This window comes from Macrobrachium rosenbergii, chromosome 2, assembly GCF_040412425.1.
Source record: "Macrobrachium rosenbergii isolate ZJJX-2024 chromosome 2, ASM4041242v1, whole genome shotgun sequence".
Taxonomy (NCBI): domain Eukaryota; kingdom Metazoa; phylum Arthropoda; class Malacostraca; order Decapoda; family Palaemonidae; genus Macrobrachium; species Macrobrachium rosenbergii.
This window is the reverse complement of record NC_089742.1, coordinates 73,141,125-73,164,588: the sequence shown is the minus strand read 5'-3', so window position 1 is coordinate 73,164,588 and position 23,464 is coordinate 73,141,125. Positions and strand designations below refer to the sequence as shown.

Below are 23,464 nucleotides of genomic sequence, written 5' to 3'. Positions count from 1 at the left end.
ACAATCCTAACTATTAAAAATACTAAAAAATGCTTGCGTTTCTTATACTCTAAGTTTTCTTATTGTAGCATTTACATTCAGAGCTGCTAGAAATCAGTCATTGTTGTAAAAATTTACCCTATATTGACAGATAAATTTATCACTAACGTCAGATATTTTGCCCCAACTATCCTTGTAGCAATACTGGACTCCGGAGTGAATTCTGTTATCATTCCAAGGACCTTATCATTCAAGACAAAATTCTTCACTTTGGTGGTCTTTATTTTCCAAATGAATACAAGTCATTAAAATAATCTCACAGGGGAATTCTCTTTCGTGTTTCGTGAAGAAGCATGCATTAGCAACATGGACAATGTTGACAATCTTCATTACATATACTCGTAATAGCATAGCCGTTCGAGTTTTGATCTTGATCTTGGAACTCTTTAATTCGCTTAACCATAACTGACTGACTTTGGAGGTTTTATTTTTTATCCCATGAACTATTCGAATAAGTGATTGTCAAAAGTTAGTGATGCGTTTCACTCAGCTGGAATTTCCTATTTGATGCTAGACATATTTAGTGATTCATGGTTTTTTTCAGTATTAATGGCTGGGGACTTTGACAGAATAAAATACCACAATGGAAAGAGGAAAAGTGCAAAGAAGAGAGGAACAGTAGCAAATTATGTTACAAAGACGAATGAATAGCCTTGTATATTATTAATACTAAAAAATAAGTAAAAATTAATAAAAATGAGTATGTGCAGTTAATTCCAGATGACAGTTGAATGAAATGAACGAACGTTACAGCAACAAAAAGAAGAGTAACGATCTTCAGCGTTTCCTCAAAAAAGGAAACTTGGACCTAAAGCGTCGGACAGAGGTCATAGGACACCCTAAAGTTTGTCGAAATTGGTACCAAGATCACCATCAGTATTACGCAAGTAATGTGGCCTATTAGATGCCCCAGCAGTCAAGATTTTCAAGCCTATAAGGAAAAATCATCGACAGGGATGTGGGGGGTGAAGAGAATCCTGACAGGCATAAACCAACCTAGAATGGAACCATTCCGTTGCCGCCTCAGTGCATAAGAATCTTCACTGGGTCTCTATTAAAACTTAAATTATATTTTTCTTAACAGGCACAGGCAAGTTAAAAATAACAGCAAGGGTAGTAAAACCAATACTTCATAGGTTATCCAGCCGTACATCATCCATTTACAGCATGATTCCCTGTGGATAAAAATGTTAAGTCTAACTTACATTATTCTTCGTCCTTCTGTTCTCTCTCTCTCTCTCTCTCTCTCTCTCTCTCTCTCTCTCTCTCTCTCTCTCTCATTACTAACCCTAAATACAGACGCACTCTCCAATCTCAACCGTTAACACATTTCTCTCTTTTTTTTCGTTGTCCTTTAACACAGTTCCTATCTCTCTCTCATTTTTTCCTCGCCCTTTAATACAGTTTCTCTCTCTCTCTCTCTCTCTCTCTCTCTCTCTCTCTCTCTCTCTCTCTCTCTCTCTCTCTCTCTCTCTCTCATTTCCATTCTTCGTCCTTTAACAGAGTTTCTCTCTCCCTCTCATAATATTTTTTTCATTCTTCTTACGTTTTTTTTTTTTCTATAAAAGTTGTAAAGTGTGACTTCAATATTCAGAGCATCCTTAGGACCTTACTCATCTTGAAATTCTTTTAGGGTGTTGCTTTGAATTTCCTCATATCATTAAAGCATTTGTTTTTTCAGTTATCTTCTATCAAGTATATTTCCATAGGAATCTTCTATCATATTCCGTCTAAGTTAATTTTCAAGTTTTATTCAACACAACCTTCTGAACAGAAATTTTAAATGACCGACAACAGAGATTTGTGGTTTTTGGTTTTTTGCATAAGCCAGTAGAAACTTGCCTGGCGTTGTTCTCTCTAGTGGTCTTGTTTGGTTATTTTTTCTTTTCACTGGCCTAGCATAGCTAAAAATTTACAATGTCGGGACTGAACGTTCTTTAAAACTCCACAATTACATCAATAAATATTTTTAAACTGTTAGCCTGGTTATGTTGTTGGCTTTTAACATGAGAACACATTGCAAAGGCAATTACTGCCGTTCTTACGCCAAAACTAAAACTACTGAACAATTTATACTTTTTAGCATTCAACATGCAGTTATTGCCATACCAGATATCCACACTTAAGATTACTACACGACACTTATTTCTCACCAGTTTGGTTTAACTATTCAATAAAGGCAATTATATTCACAAAGTGTGACGTATCTATGATGAAATGTCACATCTCAGGACTTAGGCTGAACCCTAAAAACATAATTGTGCAAGATGTTGTAGATGGTCGATTTAAGTTTTTTTTTCTTCTGTCTGGAATGTTTTTAAACAAGAAGGTAATTCTATATATTAGCTCCGCGCCTGTTTTTACCTTTTCAACTGGTTTTTTCTACACTTTTAGGGGTTCTGATACTGGCGGTGCATCTGTTTGTTGTCGGCCAAATGGAATGTCCCTTCGCCGTGTTTAGTACTGGCCCGGGGTTGTTGGGTACCCATACGTTAACAAGTTATTGCACTTGCCGGACGGGATATGAACCGTTCGAAACAGACGTAGCCGTGCTCTGTCTTGTGAAGATCGCGTATGGAAACCCCTTGTTGGATGGACTTCAGGGGTTAATTACAGGTTAATTACACTCGAGCGCCAAAAATTAAAGGTAAATTCATAATTAGCAACCAAAAAACTGTAGAAAAGGTTAAGTTAGAAGGCAGTCGCCGACGCGGAGCTACTATATACAGTAGCTCTACCCAGCGGGCTCCCATTATGCAGTCTGATATTCCACATGTGGGTGTTTTAAGTTTATTTTGAACTTTAAAAAAGCTAGTTCAGTATGGATAACACAACCGCTGCTACTAAGGTCTGTCACCCTTAATATGGATTTAAACTTGATTAATTCGTTTATTAACCCCAAGATTACTTTTGTCCACATAACTATTGAAAAACATTATCATCATGTTGGTGTAAAATTCGGTAGAACTAAGTTATAGGTACACGGAGGGTATTTAGCGAGAAATGGCAGTTTCTTTCAGTATGTTGGATACTTATTAACAATTTAACTTTAATTTTTGGCGGTCGGCTGTAATTAACTTACAATTTACCTTTGAACTCTACCCTACGATAAAGGGGACCCGGATGGGAATCCGGGGTTTCCATATGCGATGTTCACGAGACAGAGCACCGGTACGTCTGTTTCGAACGGTTCATATCCCGTCTGGCAAGTGCAATAACTTGTTAACGTATGGGTAAACGCCGCACCCCCCGATCCCGGGCCAGTACTAAACACGGCGAAGGGACATTCCATTTGGCCAACAACAAACAAATGCACCGCCAGTGTCATAAGCCCTAAGAGTATTGAAAAAACCAGTTTCCAAGGTACTGCACTTGCCGGACGGGATATGAACCGTTCGACACAGACGTAGCCGTGCTCTGTCTTGTGAAGATCGTGTAAGGAAACCCCTTGTTGGATGGACTTCAGGGGACAATTACAGGTTAATTACAACGACCACCAAAAAATAACGTTGAATTGTAAATAAGCAACCAAAGTACTATAAGAAACTGCCATTTCTCGCTAAATAACCGCGATGTATCTATTACTTAGAAATACCTAAAATTCTCTACTACCATTCTTGGTTCCTTCATATTTGTGAGGTTATGTTTTTCGTAATTTTCTTAAATAACTGATAACAAAAATACGAAACGCGATGAGTTATGAGAATTTATGGAACCAGTAGCACTGGCTACCAATTCCCTCTTTCCTCGAATCTCAAAAACAGAAGAAAACTATCAATCAACGAAATCATGGTTAAGTAATAGCTGTGACAAATAAAGATGTTAAAGCACAGCTGATATGAGGATCTCGCAGAATATAAAAAAACAAACGATTGATGAAGGTTAAGGATACGAACTTATTTTTAAGGCTTGATGAAAGCGCACTAAAAAAAAATTGGGCAACTTCAAAATCTTGTTCGGGGTGCCAAAGACCTACCTCAAAGAATAATGCCTTGCGCTGGTTTGTTCAGTTGATAACTCCATTTATGCTCATTAACATATCCAACAGTCACCAAAATTTATTCAATCTAGAATGGTAGTTTCCTTTGACGTAGATAGCACAGGATCCCCATGTCCAGCCCACCCGTAATTACAAAAGAAGGGATGGTGAACGTGAAGTCTCACAGGAATGCCATGTTCTAATAGTCTAGTACTGTAGAGCAGCGAACGACTTCATCGCGTACTGCACCTAAGATTCAAGATAGACTAAAGCCCCTTGTCTTGCGCTCGGCGTGAAGAGTGAACGGTAGCCTATCTGCCCCGTCTTTGCTTGGGTTAACCCTCGCTCAGGTGAACAGTACTTAGAAGCGGAGGTGGCGATGAAACACGCAACTAGCACTCAAGGTTGTTACGCTCGAAAAAGGTCTATACATGGAATCTCGAACTGTTTAAGCACACAGCAAGGCATAATAAAGAAATTTAATAATATCCGTTAATCTTAGGGTGTACGTAGAAAACCAAGGAAAGTGGAATTTTAACAGTTGACAACGAAAATAGACAAATGTATTATACGTAAATAGTTCTTTGTATAAATTCTAACTCATGATAATTTTTATAACGTAAATGAGTAAACGTTCATTTTAAATTATTAACCTGAAATTTAATTTGTTAGCGTTATGGCACTTATTAAAGATTTCAGATTAGGATTTAATAACAAGAATACTTAGCCTCAGTCTACGGCCAGTAGCAATATTACTAGTCTGTTTAAGTGAGCCGAAACTATAGCCTACTGTTGTACTGACCTCGCTAACGTCTGAGCTTATTTCTGTTTTATTGTTTCTTTAATCATTAAACATATTAGGAAACAGAACATAGATCATTTGAACTCTTGCTGCTATTATCGACTCAGTTAAGATGAGTGGATTTCATTATGATCCACCCACTAAGATGCGAGGCTCAATTCATGTGAGAACCAAGACTTCGACGAATATTCCAACTCAGTAGAATTTATGTTAGGTGGGTGATGAGGGGCCAAACCTGTTAAAGCTTTCCACAGCACTCAATCAAATTTTCCTAGAGAGGCAGTCATTGTTCATAAATTTCCTATGTCTACAGAGATGATGATCTAGAAAAAGCTGGGATGACTGTATAACAAAGGATGAAGAATAAGATACCCGCAATTAATCACGAGTTGCGATTTTGCATGTTAGTGAGAAGGGAAGAGTGTAACATAATATGAGTGGTCAACATACTTATGGAAGTTATTGTTGAGGACATGAGGAAAACGGTTCAAGAGGCTGAAGTACTGGAAAGACACCAGGAGCTGATGTTATGACAATTGAGATGATGAAGTTCCTTGGTGAAAATGTGACTGTGTAGCTGACCAGGGTGTAAGATGTATGTCTGAATGACGAAGAGGTGTAGAAAGCATGTGCCACATATTTGTTTTTAATTATGTGGGAATTTGAAAGTAAAGGGAAAAAGGTGTATGTAGCATACAAGGATCTAGAGCAAGTTAATGAAACAACTGATGGAGAGACAATGTGGAGGTGCAGAGTAAAGTTTTTATGAAGGACATGATACATGTGTTATAGTTTACAGAAATGAGAAAAACTGTTTTGATGTAAAGGTGGGCCTGAGGCAAGGACGTGTTACGCCTCCAAGGCATATGTCTTGATGGGTGGAGTGATATGAAAGGTCAGAGAAAGGATGCTCGATGCAGGTAGAATGGCTGATGTTTGCGTATCATGTTACTGATGGGTGATGGTCAACAGAAACTACCGAGTGGTGAGATTGTTTGATATTGTTCCCAGAAGTCTGCGAGTTAATGTCAGCAAGAGTCAGGCGATGAGGGCAAGTGGAAATAAGGAAGACAGAGCAATGAACTTTAATAAAGACAAGGAAGAATGGAAGGAATAGATTTATACAGGTATTTTTGAGGAAATATTGTGGATAATGGTAGGATGAAAGATGAGATGGGTCACAGAGAAGGTGCAGCAAGGAAGGTAGCAGGATTTTTGTATTAGATTGGGAGAAGACCTGAAATGCCTGTGGTTGGTGTGAATGAAGGAATGCTGAACCAGATCTCTATGGAAGTGAAGTGTTGATTTTGAATGGAAAAATGAAAGAAAAGAGAGGAAGCTGTAGAGATTTGTTGTTAACTTGTTTTATGTAGCCTACGAAGAACTGACTTGCTGAGAAATACGGAAGGAGTTACACAGTGGCAGCCAAAGGGTAAGTGTAGGTGAAAGGATAAAACAGTTTGGTCATGTGGTAAAAATGGTTGGTGAAGAGTTATAAAGGTTGTGTTAGTAGGAAGGAAGGATAGATCTGTGAAAAAGGCATTAGGTAAGAGGGGCCTCAACATCCGGGAAGTGATAAGGAAGTGAAATATAGATATGAATGTTGCAGTGTGAAATGGTGCAATAGTGATGAATGGTGTGGCGTGTGTGTGTGTGTAAGGGATTCAGCATACTTCTGATGAGCCCTATGCATAAAGATATTAAAACAGCGAATGTTGTGGAAGTGTTCTGTATAGGGTGATCATCTTTGTTTCAGCACTTCCAGTGTGGATGTGGTAGAGGTTTATTTCGTTTTGTTGGGAGCCAACCCCTGTTAGGGAAAGCTGTTGAATGATGAAAAAACTAATAAACAGAGGAGGAGGGAAGTGAAGGAGACCTACAGGGTGCTCCATAGATGGTATGTCCAAGGTATTAGAAGGAGGTACCATAATATCTATGAAGTGCGAGACTGCATGTAGAGGTGAATGGTACAGTGTTCGGGAGAGCTCAGCATGCTTTCTTTGGAGCCACCTTCTTAAACAGCAGATGACTTAATGTTAAAAAATAACATACGGGTATAAACCATCAACACTCCCATGGTAAAGTTCAGTAATATCAATACCACCAAATCATTTCCCTGTAGAATTTATGGTAAGTAACAAAAAGTTAATGAATAACTTTATGTTTGTTATCTATACTGTCAGTATGTTATCAATACACAAAAACTTTCCAGTTAGTCATAATTTGCATTTCGACAGCTGAACCATGCGCCAGCATTTAACTGGGAAGGTATTACATATACCACATTATGAAAGCATAAACTGGATATAGAAATCAAAATTTGTTTATTAAAAGATTTATGTATAAACAATTCAACTAATTTACAAAACAAAATGAAGGTAGTGACTGTACATAATAAATATCAGTGCTAATAATCATAATAGTAGTCGGGGTCAGGTTGGCGCACTTGCCCCCTTCCTTGCTGAGATGACCCCGGCCTGCCAGATCCGCTTTGACCCAATCGTCTAATTGGTGATCGAGATAAACCTGGTCTACTTCTCTTAGGTTCAGTAGCCTCTACATTAGAGGACTCAGCAACGGGAGCTGCATCAGTCTCAGAAGGCTCGTCTACAGCAACCTCTTCTTCCTCTTTCGTGGCAGGGCCTGGCCTATTTCTAGGGAATTGTGGTCTCAGACGTGATGGTCGTGGCCTGTCTGATTCAGCTGTTTCCTGGTTAGGAAGAGGTTCCAAGGGCACTGCACCCTCAATAGGTTCCTTGCGACTGCTGAGTGGGCTCTTCCTAACATTGACCCTTCCTGGCCGAGTGCCTCGACCTCTTGATTCTTCTCCAGTTGACTCTTCTGCTACAGCGGTTGTTGTCGCCTCTGTTGTTGTTGTAGTCGTTGTAGGTGACGATCGACTTTGTGGTCTTCTCTGAGAACCACCAGTCCTGGTACGAGAACCAGGTCTTACAGCACGTTTTGGAGCTGCTGTTGTTGTTGTCGGTTCATCAGCATAGTCATAATAGTAGTCATAATATTCATCTTCTGGAGCAGATTCAGTTGTAGTGGTAGTTGTCGTTGTTGTTTTCTTGGGAGGTCGAGATCCGGGACGTGGCTTCCGACCAGGACGACGTCTTCTTGGTCCTGTTGCAGGACTGTCAGCTGGAGCATCTTCCAATTCTTGTTGGTTTGGCGGTGATGCCTGTTGCAAGCGGGATGAACGAGGCCCTTGAGAGGGAAGTTCAGCATCTAAAGGTACTGGACGATTGATCCTTGGACGTTTGCGATCTTTAACACTGAAAACATTCCCACCTCTCTCAGACTGCCTTGACCCTCCTTGACCTCCTGTCCTCGTTCTCTGAGGGCTGAGAGGACGCCTTGGTCTTTGAGTAGTAGTAGTAGTGGTAGTGGTTGACTTTCCATTTGCATAGTCATTGTAGTAATCGTCATAATATTGGTCGTAATATTCATCATCATAATAGTAATCCTCATAGTAGGAGGGAGCAGGAGTTGTAGTGGTGCGTCTGTTGCCTGGACGTCGTCTGTTCCCACCAAAAGGACGAGGTCGTTTAGGTCTGATTACTCCAGCCCCGCCCAAAGGCCTCGGTCTCTCCACAAAAATGACTTGAGGTGGAGCATGTGTCGTTGTGGTGGTGGTCGTCGTTTCGTATAATTCATCATTTCTGCAATGTATGAAAAACAGATCATTCATCATCCTCGTTGTTTCGAAATAAACTGACAGACTTTTAATTACATATGAACCAACTGCAATTGTCTACTACTTTTGTGAAATGGTATTTGTGCGGAAATATACAGAAAACAAAAATATGAATCCAAAGTACTATATCATTCTCCTCTTTTCTGGCGAGGACAAGCCAGTACTTTCCATTTCTCTTCTTATCCTAGAACTGCTCAAGTTAGAAAAGAAATGAATTTTTCCAGGAACAGTAAAAATTGTGATCGTTAATCCAGTCCATGACATCTTGCGGATTAGTGTATTGATTACATGGCGCAAAAATGTCATGTTTCTCACTTTTAGTGGGACTAAACTGAAATCTCACCTGTCATAATGCAAGGCTGAGTTTGCACAGTCTACTTCGCTTACGTAATGGCAGATGAAGTTCTTTTGATCGAAGACAGTGTAATTAGCACACAAGAAGTCATACCGTTGTCCGAAGAGGCAGTTGTGATACACCTGCAAAATTGTTCAAAGGATTAGTGAAACAAAGCTTAACTCAGATATTAGGTCATGAAAAGTCCATCAACATCCGGAAATGTAGTACAGATACAAGACAGCTTGAATCTAGATAACATCAGCCAACTGATTATATGCACATAAAATATAGGAAATTCCAATATTAGATTTTTCTTTCATAATAAGTGAATGCATATTTTTCACTTTACAGCCTTTTTTAAAATGACTAACGTCAATGTGTTAAGCAAAAATCCACAGTATAAAACCAAGTTTAAGTGAATAGATACAAAAACACTAGAGCCCTCTTCAACTGTACTGAAAAGTGTTAACAGAATAAAACGGTAACGAAAAAAAACAGAAAAATGAAAAGAGCAATTAAAATGGAAACTGTCAGTCTGGAGGCCTTCCTTGGGTATCTCCACTTCTTGAAGGCGTTTTCTTCTTGCTGTGTAAGTAATTGAGTCGCTGAATTAATTGAATAGAATAGAATACAGAATTTAGGCCAAAGGCCACGCACTGGGACCTATGAGGTCATTCTGCGCTGAAACGAAAATTGACAGTAAAAGGTTTGAAAGGAGAGGGTTGAAAGTAAGATGGGAGAAAGAGAATATGAAAGGAAGTACAGTAAAAGGAACGAAAGGGGTTGGAACTAGGGGCCGAAGGCACGCTGCTAAGAACCTTAAGTAATGCCTACAGTGCACAGCATGAGGTGCACTGACGGCACTAACCCCACCCCCTACAGGGGTCGCTGACTTAAATTCAAGCGTCTACATAATTCCCAGTAAAGATTGTACCCAAGTCTAACATCGGGGAGATTGGAAGCGATCGCTCCGTCAGATTAGCTGAATACCAAAGATGTGTGTAAGACTCATACCAGGAACTGTGCCGTCCCCAACCATGTCTTGATTTAAGCCATAAAATTTCTGTTGACAAGGCGAAAGTTATCTGGAAGACGCAAAATACAAATACAGTAAAATAATAGCAAAGGGGCCACTCATCAGACAGTTGGATATTTTCCAAGGAAACATGTCCTTCACCTCTGAAGACATTTTCATAGATCGCTTAATATGCCTAGAAGCCAATATGCAGTTAGATGTTTTAGAGGAAATAGCTCCCTCGGCCAGTAAGTGCACGCCTTCAAGAAATGAAGATACCTGAGGAAGACACCCAGACAGTTTCCATTTTGAATGCTCTTTCAATTTTTTTACTTTATTTTTCGTTTTTACTTTTTATTTCTTTGTAAACAATTTCTAATTACTTTTCAGTACAGCTGAAGAGGACCTTCGTGAAAGCCGAAAGTTCCTTTTTATGTTAATTCACTAATCTTGGTTTTATACAGTGGATTTTTTATAACCATTCAAAAAAACACGAAGAATATGTTTTTTATTACTGGATAAAGTCTATACGTTAATTTCCAAGATCCGACCACTGATATACCTGCTGCCATGAGCAATTAATCATAGATAAAAACAGGTCTATTTTTCTTCGGTTCGATTTTTTATTTTACTATCTTTTGAAAAAACAAAATCCAGGTTGCAATGATTTCACACACATATGAGATTCAAATGTATGCTATAAATAGAAATATCATTAAAAAAGTTTGCCTGCGCTCAGAATGCAGGATTTCAGTCCGCTACGATTGTCGATTCTCACCTGACACTTGTGAGGGACTGAGGCATAAAACCCATCATGGCGGTCGTCGCAGGAGAAGTTGAATGACGGGAGTAAGAGGTCTTCGGGAAGCCTGGCATAGAAAGGATAATCGCTCAGGTCATATCCCCTCAGCTCATGAGGCAAGTTGGGGTCATGAATGTAGTCGATCTGAGGGTTGCCTGTCAGTGGGGGCTTGGTGGAGGTGTCGGTGGTGTTCGTGTCCGTTGGAGCGTCTTTGGGATCCTCAGGAGCACTGGTGGTCGAACTCCCCTGACCTGCTGCCCTCCCCACTAATGCCAGTCCTGAAAAAGAGATTATAATATACATAAGCACATGTGTCGAGTTGCACGAAAATCTTGTGCTCTAAAGTATCAATATACAATATATTCTTTTTTATTCTTTAGGTATTTAAATCATTTAAATTGATTATTTATGCCCCTAAAGTTGACCTTTCTGCCATAATCTCTGATTCCCGGCTACCCAGATACTGGCCTTGTTCGTTTCAGTGAACTGAACTGTCTACTCGAGTTCTAAATAGCTCAAAATCCACTATTTGTAGCAAACAACAGTATCATATATCTGTTTTATTAGATGTTCTCTTTACTCAAAGTTTTCTTTGTTCTACTTGCAAAAGAATGGAAGAAACGCAATCCCTGTTTATCTCATCGTCTAGAACTCATGGAAGTTCTTGTTATCAAAAGATGTGATGCTGTTGCTGCTTGCACAACCCCGTTATCTACGTACGGTACGCAGACTTTGCCTTTCTGCAGACTCATTGTCTTGTGGCCTTGCTACGCGCTATCAAGGATTTTGATTACGGCTAGTGCCCGTCCTATCTGAGTCTACGTTAACAACAGTGTTTTGCTGTATCTATAGATCAAACTTTGATCATCATATTTTTATGCCTACATAAATGTCCTTCATTTTCATTCCTAAGTAAGTATTACTAGCTTATCTAAACACAACATCAAGTGGCGGCTTCCAAATAACGGACCAATTTTTCTAGACTCAAAAACCGGATTGCTCCACTTCTTGTGTGACTATGCTGTACGGCTGGCACTAATTCTTATATTTATATTGTAGTTATTTTTTTATCGCCATAAACTTTAAAAACAAAGTGCAGAAACAATATTAAAGTAAAATATGACTGCAACACGTAATTCTCTAATAGAGAGCATACTGTCTATGCATTTATGAGACAGTTAAGAGTAAACCATAGCTTACCTACTGACTCTGTGATAAATACATGGGAGTGGAGTTTCTTATAGTGTTGAATGCATAAGTGAATGAATAGTTTTTTTCACTTAGCAAGACAGACGTAAAGTATTTGTCTTGTATAAAATGAGCAAAGCGGAGTGATTTCTCCCTTTCTCTTAGTTATCAGTCAGGTATCTCCATAGTGAATAATGAATAACAAAACTTGTGCAATGATACGATTGCCGTTTTGATAATATTACTCTTTGGTGAAGAAAGCCATAAAGCAAATAAACAAAAGTCCTCCTTGTCTCACATATTTATTCATTTATCTATTAGTCCTCTGTAATGTCCAAATAACAACATCAGAATCGCTTTCATGCTGTGATGAAACGCCTAACTGTTATGGACACGTCCGTCTTATCGCTCCTCATTATTAGGATTGGCAGCCTTTGCATACAGGGAACCAGTGTACACAGCTGTTACTCTGATTCTGTGGTGAAACTGCGGCAGGAAAGATTGGCTGGTTTTCTCTCACTCAAAGGAGAAATGTTGCTGGACCACTGAGTGTCTTTTCACGGTATCTCATTCCTGCTGCTCTCGACTTCACCCTCTCCCGCTCTTGTTGTTCAGCAACTTTGGAGAGAGAGAGAGAGAGAGAGAGAGAGAGAGAGAGAGAGAGAGAGAGAGAGAGAGAGAGAGAGAGAGAGACTAGAGACTTACGTTCAAAACCTTTCATTTTCAAAGCTAACTGAGACGCAAGATATTTCATTTTGTTCATTTCTATGAAATTTCTAAGCAACCAGGGACTCAAGAAAAATAAAATACACAGTTACTTCCGACAGCTAATATTTTATTTGCATTTTCAATGGTTGGCCTAATTTTTAAAATATTCCTCGGTAATGTCTTCTACCTAGATGTGATTTCCATTGGAGCCCAAAACTCACCCAAACACACACACACACACACACACACACACACACACACCCACACACACACACACACCTCGCGCGGGCGCGCAACCACAAGCACGCATGTAAACATTTGCAGCAACTTTAGGGTATATTTTTGATGGATGTGTAAGAGGTCACTTTTTACTTTAAATAATTTAGAATATTGCCACAACTCTCTAACCAGTCAGTAGCCTGTGATCACTTACCCACCAGGGACCTAATTCGTTTTCTGAACTGGCCAGAAGACTATGCTCGAAGGACACTCAAGATTCTATATTGCAGACCTCGCCTCCGCCAGGAGGTGCTTGGTGGGCACAGGTGCCTTCAAGTCTATATTTCCTGCATCAAAAAAAAAAGACTATTGCCATCCACTAGACGCTAGTAGGACTTTATCGTAGTTAATTCCAGACACCACTACTCTGAGCTGACTTTTGGACACCACAGGTTGTTGCTGGATGTCGTCCATCAAGATTTTCTGGAACTTGTCTCCTTCCAGGTGGCTCCACTCACCATTGGCACCAAGCAGCCACCCATCTCTTCAGCAGGCTCCATGAACCTATACCCCTTCCTACAGGGATTTCCCATGTTCAAACCCAACTCTCATAGACCCCTATGATCATGCAAAACACAGCATTTACCACTTCATCAAGCCTGCCCCTAAAGTAACTGCTTGCCACAAAGAGAGACTTTGGAACTTAAAGGCCACATTCCAGGGGATGATGGACAACATTCTCAGGGACCTTCTGTTCTGCATCTGATATGCAACATCCTCAACTTTTCCAAAGATCTCGAAGACCTACAATAACACACAGAGCAATACTGTCCCTCCTGTGGGATAATGGTCTAGAGGTCCATCCCAACAAATGCATAATCAGGGCCTCCTTTGTTGAGTCCTGAGTCATCAAGTTTCAGCAGTTGGCGTCTGCTCTCTACCCTCCAAAGTAACAGCCATCAAGAAATAAAGAAATACCCAACATCAACTGGTAACAAGGGAATACAAGAATTTATCAGAAAGGGAAATTACTACCACCCTTTACAACGCCCTCATTTGGAAACATCAACATTTAAATGGAGCACCACATAATGTGATGCCTTCAAAGCCTTCAAAGATGCACTGGTAGAGATCACCACTCTGGCATTCCCTAAACCACTAGTCCCAACCCACGCTCACAATGGACACAAACAACATCACAAGAGGGTGTTGTGTAATTGTCAGTCAACGAGACAACTTGGCCTTAGGTTTCTTCAGCAGGAAGCTAACCTTTCAGGCATCGCCAAATTCGAGTACCCCATACAACATATAATTAGCAACCCCATAGAAGGCAGACTATTCACAACAGAAGTCAACAGAATCCATCTAGGGATGATGAACTCATCAATGACCAGAACATTGAAACAAGAGACTACTGCACTTCCATAACAAACCAATGGTGAAAAGATGTCCCTCTGGCAATCAGGATTGACCATTCTCTGTAACCCACCACAGGCCGCCCCGGCACCCTTGTTCCCAGATCTGTCCAAAAGAAAGTCTTCAATCTCTTGCAAGGACTTTTCCACCCACCAGGAAGGACAACAGCCAAATTAGTGAAACAGAAATTCATCTGGTATGAGTTAAAAAGGGATGTGAAAACATGGGCCAAACAGGACCCTTATTCACCTCCAAAATTTGAACCACCTTTGCCAAATTAATGGTTCAAATATACACCGCACCATCACCAATAGCATGGCAGATAAAATCCACCATCACCTCAAAGATGTGCTTATTGCCATGTATGACGGACCCTACTGGAAGTCATAACCCACATAGAGGCCTCTCCCGCTGTATAGATATTCAGCAAAACCATACGTGTGTTGGGGTTACTCTTCCTCAACAACAATGTTATCCCACCAAGTGTAAATAACAACCTACAGTAGTACCTGATCTCCATCCTAAAAAAGCTCAACACCAAGTCCAAATAAGGATGTGGAACAGTTGTGCATATTATATATTATATATATAGATATATATATATATATATATATATATATATATATATATATATATATATATATATATATATATATATATATATATCACATCTGATTTCAATATTTTTGTATCAATTCCCATTTTTTGCAATTTTATGCATTTTCAGTAATCTGCAAGGTATTCACTTAGTAAAAATGTGGAACAGTTGTGTTATTTTGGATTGGATGTATATACATGTCATTCTTATACTGTGTCAAAGTTTTTGTGGTTTTATATCCTATCAACATTCCAAACAGCGTCAGCCCATCAAGAAAGTGGAACAGTCGCATGTATAAACTGTAAAAAACTGCTATTTTTATATATATCATTGTAAAATACTACACACTCTTGCCATCTAAAACCTTGTCAGCATCCCGAACAGCCTGAGCCTAGTTAGGATGTGGAACTGTCATTTATTCAATTGTAAAAAAAAGGCTACTGTACTTAAAAGAAGTAGAAATTCGCAGCAACATAACATCTACCACCTTTTACTCTCTTTCCTTTGTATCTTTATGGGGAGGGGAGCCTTGTAAACTGAGCTTCACTGCTGAACCCAGGTTTCGTTGCCAGGTTCAGCAGCCAGTCACAAAGCATCATCACAGGCACTTACTTGCGCCTCACTTTCATCATCTGACACTAGGTGCACACCCGACCGACCACCTGTAACCACATTTCCGCCCCGTAAGGTCTACCATAAGAGGGTCATATACCAGGGATAAAACAGATAACTCAAGATTCCTGTATATATTCAACCTTACAACTTCTAAGTGTTGAGATAATTTCCCAGAACTGGCAATCATTACAGAGTATTTTTGCAGGTTTCCTGCTTGGCCATTTCCCACGTGCTTTATTTCAGTATAGAAAAATTCACCACCATAAACGTATGAACCCTTGTAGTTAGCGGCTGTCATTCATTTGAACACTCAGCATCCGCCTTTTGACGCTATGCCATGGCGTCACACTGCCACTACCACTAATGCTCCATTATCCTTACCGCAAAGATGTTAATGGTCCTTTGTACTGATTTTTCTGACTCGTTTCTCAACCAGTTTCATTCCGTATATTTTTTTTATTGTCGTTGTCTCTTTTTCTATGTATTAGTTTCTCTACTTCTGACAACGGTTCTCCTCCCGGCTTGGTTTCTCTCTTCTTCACTCTTCTATTCTGATCGAAGCTAACTTAGCAAGCGAAAGTACCTGACGGCCCAGTCCACGGAAACGTGCTTACGGCCTAACTGACTTACGGCCGAAACGACCCGAATGCGTAGCAGCTGTGTGGAGAGAACTGAAGCTGGGGCATTGTCTTGTTGTTTGCTTCAAAACTTGACCTAAATAGTAAAAATACGAAAAGTTTTGGGAAACCCTTCAGTAACTGTCGAAAGTGTTACGGAAGAGACCCGAAAAAATCTGCAAAAAATTTCCTTCCTCTCATTTTGAATGATACATTCACGCCTTATTCGTGATTGTGAGCACCAACAAAAATAGGAAGATCAATTACAAATGTCAATTTACCAGTAGTAGTGGCTAAATTTTTTAAACCACAGTGAGATATTCCGTAATGGCAATAATACAAAGGCATTTTATTATGATTTCATAGCAGCATTTGAAAAAAGGTAATTTAGCGTTAAGGACATAGGAAGAAGGGACCGAAGAACGGTCTCTCAGAAGATCTCTATGTTCGTTAAGAACCAGCCGTGTGCACGAAAGTGAAAGTAGAAGAACCCTCTTTAGATGTGTTGGTGTGCTGACTCGAGCAATCTCGTGGTATAATTAGGAGCCTCATTTATTATGCGACCATCCGCTTCATCTTCAAGTCTGCAGGTTTAACATCAAACCGCTAAAGTGTTATCATTTTTTAAATTTAAAGTTATAAAGGTTAAAAGACGGATGAACTATACCCAGGTATACTCATCATCTAAGCATAGGAACATTCAAATTTTTCCTGCGTCATCTAACAACGACCACTTTCCCTATCGACTTCAAATTAGAATTCAGTAACATTCCTGTTACTTGAATTGAATTGAATATACTGTAGAATTTAGGCCAAAGGTCTAGCATTGGGACCTATGACGTCATTTAGCGCTGAACCGGAAATTGACAGTAGAAGGTCTGAAAAGTGTAACAGGAGCAAAACTTCGCAGTTGTACTATGAATCAATTGTTAGGAAAGGGTGGAAATTAAGATGGAAGAAAGAGAATATGAACAGAGGTGCAGTATAACGAACGAAAAGGATTGCAGCTGGTGCCGAAGGCTCTTTACAAAGAACCGTAAGTAATGCCTATAGTGCACCGCAGAGGTCCACTGACGGCACTAACCCGCTACGGGGACATTCCTGTTACTCATTCGCTAACAAGGTGATCAAGAATATATTTCCGTGACGACAGCTGTGTTACAATTCCCAATACTTTAATGAATTACGAATAATTTGCTAAGTGATGCACAGTTCATTAGCAATAATTAGCTCAAGCCTGTCCTATAGCGTTCCAGACGCATGATCATGGCTAACTGTAACTTTAAATAAAATAAAAACTACTGAGGCTAGAGGGCTGCAATTTGGTATGTTTGATGATTGGAGGGTGGATGATCAACATACAAATTTGCAGCCCTCTAGCCCAGGTAGTTTTTAAGATCTGAGGGCTGACAGAAAAATTGCGGACATACAGACAAATAGCCATCTCAATAGTTTTCTTTTACAGGAAACCAATAAAAAAACTGTAGATGAATAATTAACTAAAAACATAATATACTACAGATAGATAAAGACCGATAGGCGGATGTTCCTTTATCAAAAAATAAAGAGACACACATGAACACTAAGTTGCTTACCAACAAAACATACCTAAAGGCGTAATGATGGTTACGTGGAAAATTTAAATGTAAAAGTATGAACGAGTCCAAATCATATGTAAGTGCTACGACTTGGTAAAACATTCTTTTTGCATATTTTTGCAATTTCGTCGTCAATAAGGGTTAAGAATGCGCTTGATTTCCCTTGGTACCCTTCGATTTTGTTATTGTAACTCTCTCTCTCTCTCTCTCTCTCTCTCTCTCTCTCTCTCTCTCTCTCATACACACACACACAAACACCCATACATACATACACACACATATACACACAACGAGATCCTCTGAGTATGACTGCTCTAGAATCCAAGAAACCAGCTTGATTTCCTGTTTATCAATAAGAAAAATCCTCTCGTCATTATGTTGTCAAATGAAACACGCTTGAACACGAAACGACACTCAAGAAAATCATAGATCTTGTTGTCATCCGGTGTTTCACTGACGGTTTGCTTTGGTAAATCAGAAAAGAAAATCTGTATCTGGCTTAATAGTCCTAATTTTCCCCACGTCTGGAAAACATGGATGAGTATTCGTGATGATTGCCGCTCGAATAAAAGTGAGCTTGTTTGGATATAAGTTGAACACCCTTTCAGAAATAAGAAAAAAAAAGGATAATTTTCGGTTACATGAAATTCAGTTGCTAAAAACTCTCGAAATATCTCAGAATAGAAGACAAGGGTTTTAGAAAAACAAAACAAAGGGAAATTAAATTACGTTTGCATCAGTCAGGTCCGTCTGGAAGTCAACGGACCACTGCAGTTGTTATCTGGAAGGTATTATTTATTGTACGTTGTTTACAAGATGTGCTTTAGACTGGGTGGAGGTGCAGTACTGACAAATTTTAACTTACTAAATAAGCTGATGCATTTTCGATTTCTCTGATAAACTGAGCAACAATAAGCAGGAATATCGTTAGGCATATCTACTCTGCCACATATTTTCTTCCCTGATAACCGCCCCTGTGTTCCTGACAAGTTCATCTCCATATAACATAATAAACATTCTTCCTCTGAATTATTTCAAGTGAAGGTTCCTTTCTCATGAAAACAGAACAACATTAAGATAAAAGACATAAAAAAAATAGTACCAAAAAAAGGAACAGAAGAGTACGAATCCCTCAACGTTAACCTTAGCAGTTTTTGTGGTGAAAATAATGCGAATCAGCAGCTTTATTCCGATTGGTTTCAAAACTCATAATTTCCCATTTCTTGCTAACAGTCAATTTTTTCGTTAATCATGTCAAGCCTTCAACAGTTATTGCTTGTTTGAAAGCTCACTTCGTCTGAAAATTCAATGAAATTCAATGAGTCAATTACGAGGTGAATCAGTACCAGAACTTGAACAATTTTGAGTAGAACAAAGCTTCGGTTATTGAATTGAATTAAATATAGAGTTTAGGCCAAAGGCCAAGCGCTGGGACCTATGAGGTCATTCAGCGCTGAAACGGAAGTGGACAATAAAAAGGTTTGAAAGGTGTAACAGGAAAACCTTGCAGTTGCACATTGAATCAATTGTCAGGAGAGGGTGGAAAGTAAGATGGAAGGAAGAGAATATGAACGGAGGCACAATAAAAGAAATGAAAGAGGTTGCAGCTAGGGGCTGAATGGACGCGTCAAAGAACCTACTAGTAAGTAATGCCTACAGTGCACTGCATGTGGTGCACTGACAGCACTAACACCCTTCGGGGGTTTCGGTTATTCAGTGGATGAAATGAGTCTGCCATATTGATTTCGCTCTTCCAACAATTTTTCAATAGAGCTTCAATCAATCTGTTAATACGGTTAACGCCCCCTCTCTCTCTCTCTCTCTCTCTCTCTCTCTCTCTCTCTCTCTCTCTCTCTCTCTCTCTAAGTATATTTGCAAAAGCCATTAAATGCACCAATATCGTAACAAGAACACTATATTTTATGATCACAGAACCCTGTTTAGGGGCTTCGACAAATTCCCGTGAACGTTGATCTTGCGTCGGCTGTTCTTATTGCGAGATGGCAAGTAACCGTTTTTCTTTTTATTTTAAATCATGATGATAACCTGTCCTTCCTCAGCTATCAGCATCATATAGGACGATGATTTTTCATGCAATCCTTGCTCAGGACTTGTAATTAACCACTGGATCCGGGAAAAAGTATTACGCAAGAATAACAACCTTGAAATTTTGTTGAAATAATGTTGGAAGGAAATTAGCCACTGGCCCAAAAGAATACATGATTATGTTGGAAGGAAATTAGCCACTGGCCCAAAAGAATACATGATTATGTTGGAAGGAAATTAGCCAACCCAAAAGAATAGATGATTATGTTGGAAGGAAATTAGCCACTTACCCAAAAGAATACATGATTATGTTGGAAGGAAATTAGCCAACCCAAAAGAATAGATGATTATGTTGGAAGGAAATTAGCCACTTACCCAAAAGAATAGATGATTATGTTGGAAGGAAATTAGCCATTTACCCAAAAGAATACATGATTATGTTGGAAGGAAATTAGCCACTTACTCAAAAGAATACATGCCTTAGGGGCTGAATGGCCGACAGTGCCCTAGCGCTTGGCATGACAGCCTTCACTTCATAAAACAAATCAATCGATCAAAACCTTTGCGGACAGAATTAAATGCTCATTCCTGACTGGATCGTCATTGGACTGAGAGAAGAAAGTTACTCTCACGCAAAAGTGAGAAGCTATTCTCTAAAATTGGGTGTAGGTCCAAATTGTCATATTGAGGTATTCCAGGCAAATAATTCACTTTTATACTGTTTTTGTATAAAAAAGAAAACTGTTTGTTTGAACCAGAATATTCTTTTTCTTTAAGGTAAAAATATACCTTAACTACTTGATTTCTGCCACAAAACATACAGAGCTTTCACCTCATATTGTGGGTAAATAGGTGCAATATACGTACAACAGTTTTAAAATCTAAAATATAAAATTTCAATAGATTTTGCTTCAGGATTGTATTTTTTAAAATTTACATTGGTGTAAATGAACATTTTTATGAGGTTATGTTTGCTTACAATACATACCGTATCGTCTTTACCCTACTACTATTATAACAACAATTATAAGCCAAGCTTCAACCCTCGTTGATAAAGGAGAATACTACAAGCTCAAGAACCCAGATAGGCAAAGCAGCCTAGTACAGAAAAGGAAACTTACTAGTAAAGAATAAACTATGAAAGAGAAGTAAGAAGGAAATACAAAAAACATCAATAGTATGAAGTAGGGTAAATAACAAGTGAGACAGAAGTCACCCTTCTAAACAAAAAATATTTTCACTAAGTTTGAACTTCAAGGGTTCCAAAGATTCAGCTACAGGATTAAGATCATGTCACCATTTGTAGTAGAAAACTGTGTAGTACTGAACCTCACAGAGGAAAAGGCAAGACTGAAGCGAGTTGCTGTTGACGGGATCTTTAGCGAAGCAAGACCCACTGTGTCTGGAGTTCCACAAGGCACTGTTCTTGGTCCACTGTTATTTTTAGTGTATACAAGTGATATGAATGTCTGCCTGAAACACAAGATTGTTCAGTATGCCGATGAAGCAACACTTGTGAGAGTACGAAAACCTCCACTTATGAGAAATGAAGCTGCCCTAGTCTCAATCGTGACATGGACAGGATTAGTGAATGTTGTAGTCGGTCGGGTATGAGGCTGAACCACAGTAAAACGAAAACACTATTGATTAGTAGATCTCGTAATGATTTTCACCCCATCCTCATCTTCAGGTGGATAGGACTCTGTTGAAGGAGTCTGAAGCTTTAACTATACTTAGTGTAACTTTTGACTCGCATCTTACTTTTGAGAAACATCCAATGAAAGTACCAGCAAATGCCGCAAGGAATAAAATCTGCACTAATTTTGATGTCTAGATATATAAAAACAATCACAGGAAGCTTTCTTGAGCATGTTCATCTCTGGTTATCAAGCCGAACACGAAAATACGGCATTTTGCAGGAACAATTTTGAGAGCTAGCACGTTGAGAGGTTCAGTGCTGCTTGAATGCGTTGTTATAAGTAATACCGCTGCTCTCCGAAGGTAAACCGTCTAAACACCAGAATCGCCTCGAGTGCGCGCTTGCCGCCTCGTCGGAAATCTCAACCTGTGCCGGATAAGCGCCTCGTGACAGGGAAAGCGGACCGCATTCCCGTTACCTGAGCGGAAAGAGGAGAGGCAGCACCGGCCTCAGGAGAGGCGAAAGGAACGTCGACTCTGATATGCCGATTCTTTTACAGAAATCTTTCTTGCATTAAGGTACAACGAATTCATTTTCTTGGGTAAATGAGGTTTTTCCTTCTTTGACATGTATTGTGTCCGTTGATCGAAACCTGACATTTTCAAGAATAGTAGTTCATTTGTCATGACGACTCCATTTCACAAACAAGTGATTTGTTGTTGCTGTCGCAAGTAAATGCCAAAGCCGGCAACCAACAACGGCATAAGTATCGAAGACTGCTCAGATTAAGATACCTGATAAACAAGTGAGAAGATTTTTGTCTGTAGTTGTGAAAAGTGACTTCTGTACTTCAAGGGCTCTTCATAAAAATCTGGAGAAAATTAAATCTCGGAAAATATCTGTATTAGAAAGCCAAAAGCTTTTACTGAAGAACCGTAAGATACAGAATAGCTGTAAGTAGCGGTCAATTTGGATATGACGTCTTAGGTAAGGTTATATACGTTAGGGATCCCAAGTGCAAAGCTCCACTGTAGAAGTTGTCCTCCGTATCGCAGGTGAAGTGAGGTGAGGTGAGATTATGTTAGGGTGGGTCAGATGAGAATCTATCCTTTTCAAGTAGCATTTGAACCCCTTCTTTGTCACGCAACACTTCCTCTACAACACTCGCTTCATATACCTACCCAGAAGGATCATCAGCAGCATCTTGAATGCCCTGAATGCACACACACACACACACAAACACAAACACTCGCCATTCACCTTCATCTCTCATGCCATCTGTGCAGCTTTTCCAGGTTTTCTTCACCTTCTTTTCTCTCCTCCGATTTATACCCTACACTCTGTGCATCAGCTTATTGTCCTCTATGCTCCTACATGTGATCATTTGGAAAGTCACTTTCTGAGGACTGGATGAACATCATAAACGCTAGGAAAATGGAGGTTATTATGCTAGAGGAGACAATCATTCTTTCAACTTAAGCAGCACCTTGATAGATTAAAACCTGTGGAAAAGAAAGCCCCAAGTCAAGAAAAACTATTTAACGTACTTAAAATAAAAAAAAACAATTCCTGACGACAACAAATACATCAGCAGTATATATTATAAAATCTTAAAATTGAATTTCTTTGTGCCATTTGGTTGCATTATTAATTAATGCTAATGCCGAGTAAATCAATACCAGAATATATTTCTCTACCAGGTGGACCTTTCACTCTCGTTGTGAGGTCATCTCCTGAGGGAATTTTCATACATGAGAATTAATACCACCACCAGATCAGAGTTGGACTGATATACGACGCATTATTTTTTCCTCTGATTCTGTGGATCATTTCCGTGTTTCCAACTCTCAGGTTCCATTTCCAAGAGAACTGTATTTTCGACTGCCTCTCCCTTTTGTGCGGGCTAACATCAATGCTCCAATAGCAGACTGAGAAACGTAGCACTTTCAAGCACCTTGGCAGCATCATCACGAAACTATACAAGAGATATGATATTTATGCTCTAGGTTTTTCTGCCCTTATTTTTCTTTGTTATTTCCGCTACTATTATATATTTCCATCGAGTTGAAAAGCATGCCCAAAAATTGAAAGGTAGAGAGAGAGAGAGAGAGAGAGAGAGAGAGAGAGAGAGAGAGTATTAACTCCG

General features: G+C 39.4%; 1 protein-coding gene and 1 long non-coding RNA gene across 3 annotated transcripts in view; both read right to left on the bottom strand.

Annotated features, from left to right (window-relative positions):
- Positions 1–4,286, bottom strand: part of LOC136848593 (uncharacterized) — a 60,795-nt gene extending 56,509 nt beyond the window's left edge. The window contains exon 1 of the long non-coding RNA XR_010856056.1: positions 4,016–4,286. This is a non-coding gene — a long non-coding RNA (uncharacterized lncRNA). The remainder of the gene's footprint in view (positions 1–4,015) is intronic.
- A 2,853-nt stretch (positions 4,287–7,139) lies between these two features.
- Positions 7,140–23,464, bottom strand: part of LOC136848584 (general transcriptional corepressor trfA) — an 81,542-nt gene continuing 65,217 nt past the window's right edge. For both annotated transcript variants that reach the window (XM_067120890.1, XM_067120901.1), the window contains exons 3-5: positions 10,651–10,952; positions 8,864–8,997; positions 7,140–8,485 (exon numbers count right to left, since the gene is read on the bottom strand). In XM_067120890.1, the coding sequence (XP_066976991.1) occupies positions 7,228–8,485; positions 8,864–8,997; positions 10,651–10,952 (1,694 nt within the window). In that variant the 3' untranslated portion in view covers positions 7,140–7,227. The remainder of the gene's footprint in view (positions 8,486–8,863; positions 8,998–10,650; positions 10,953–23,464) is intronic.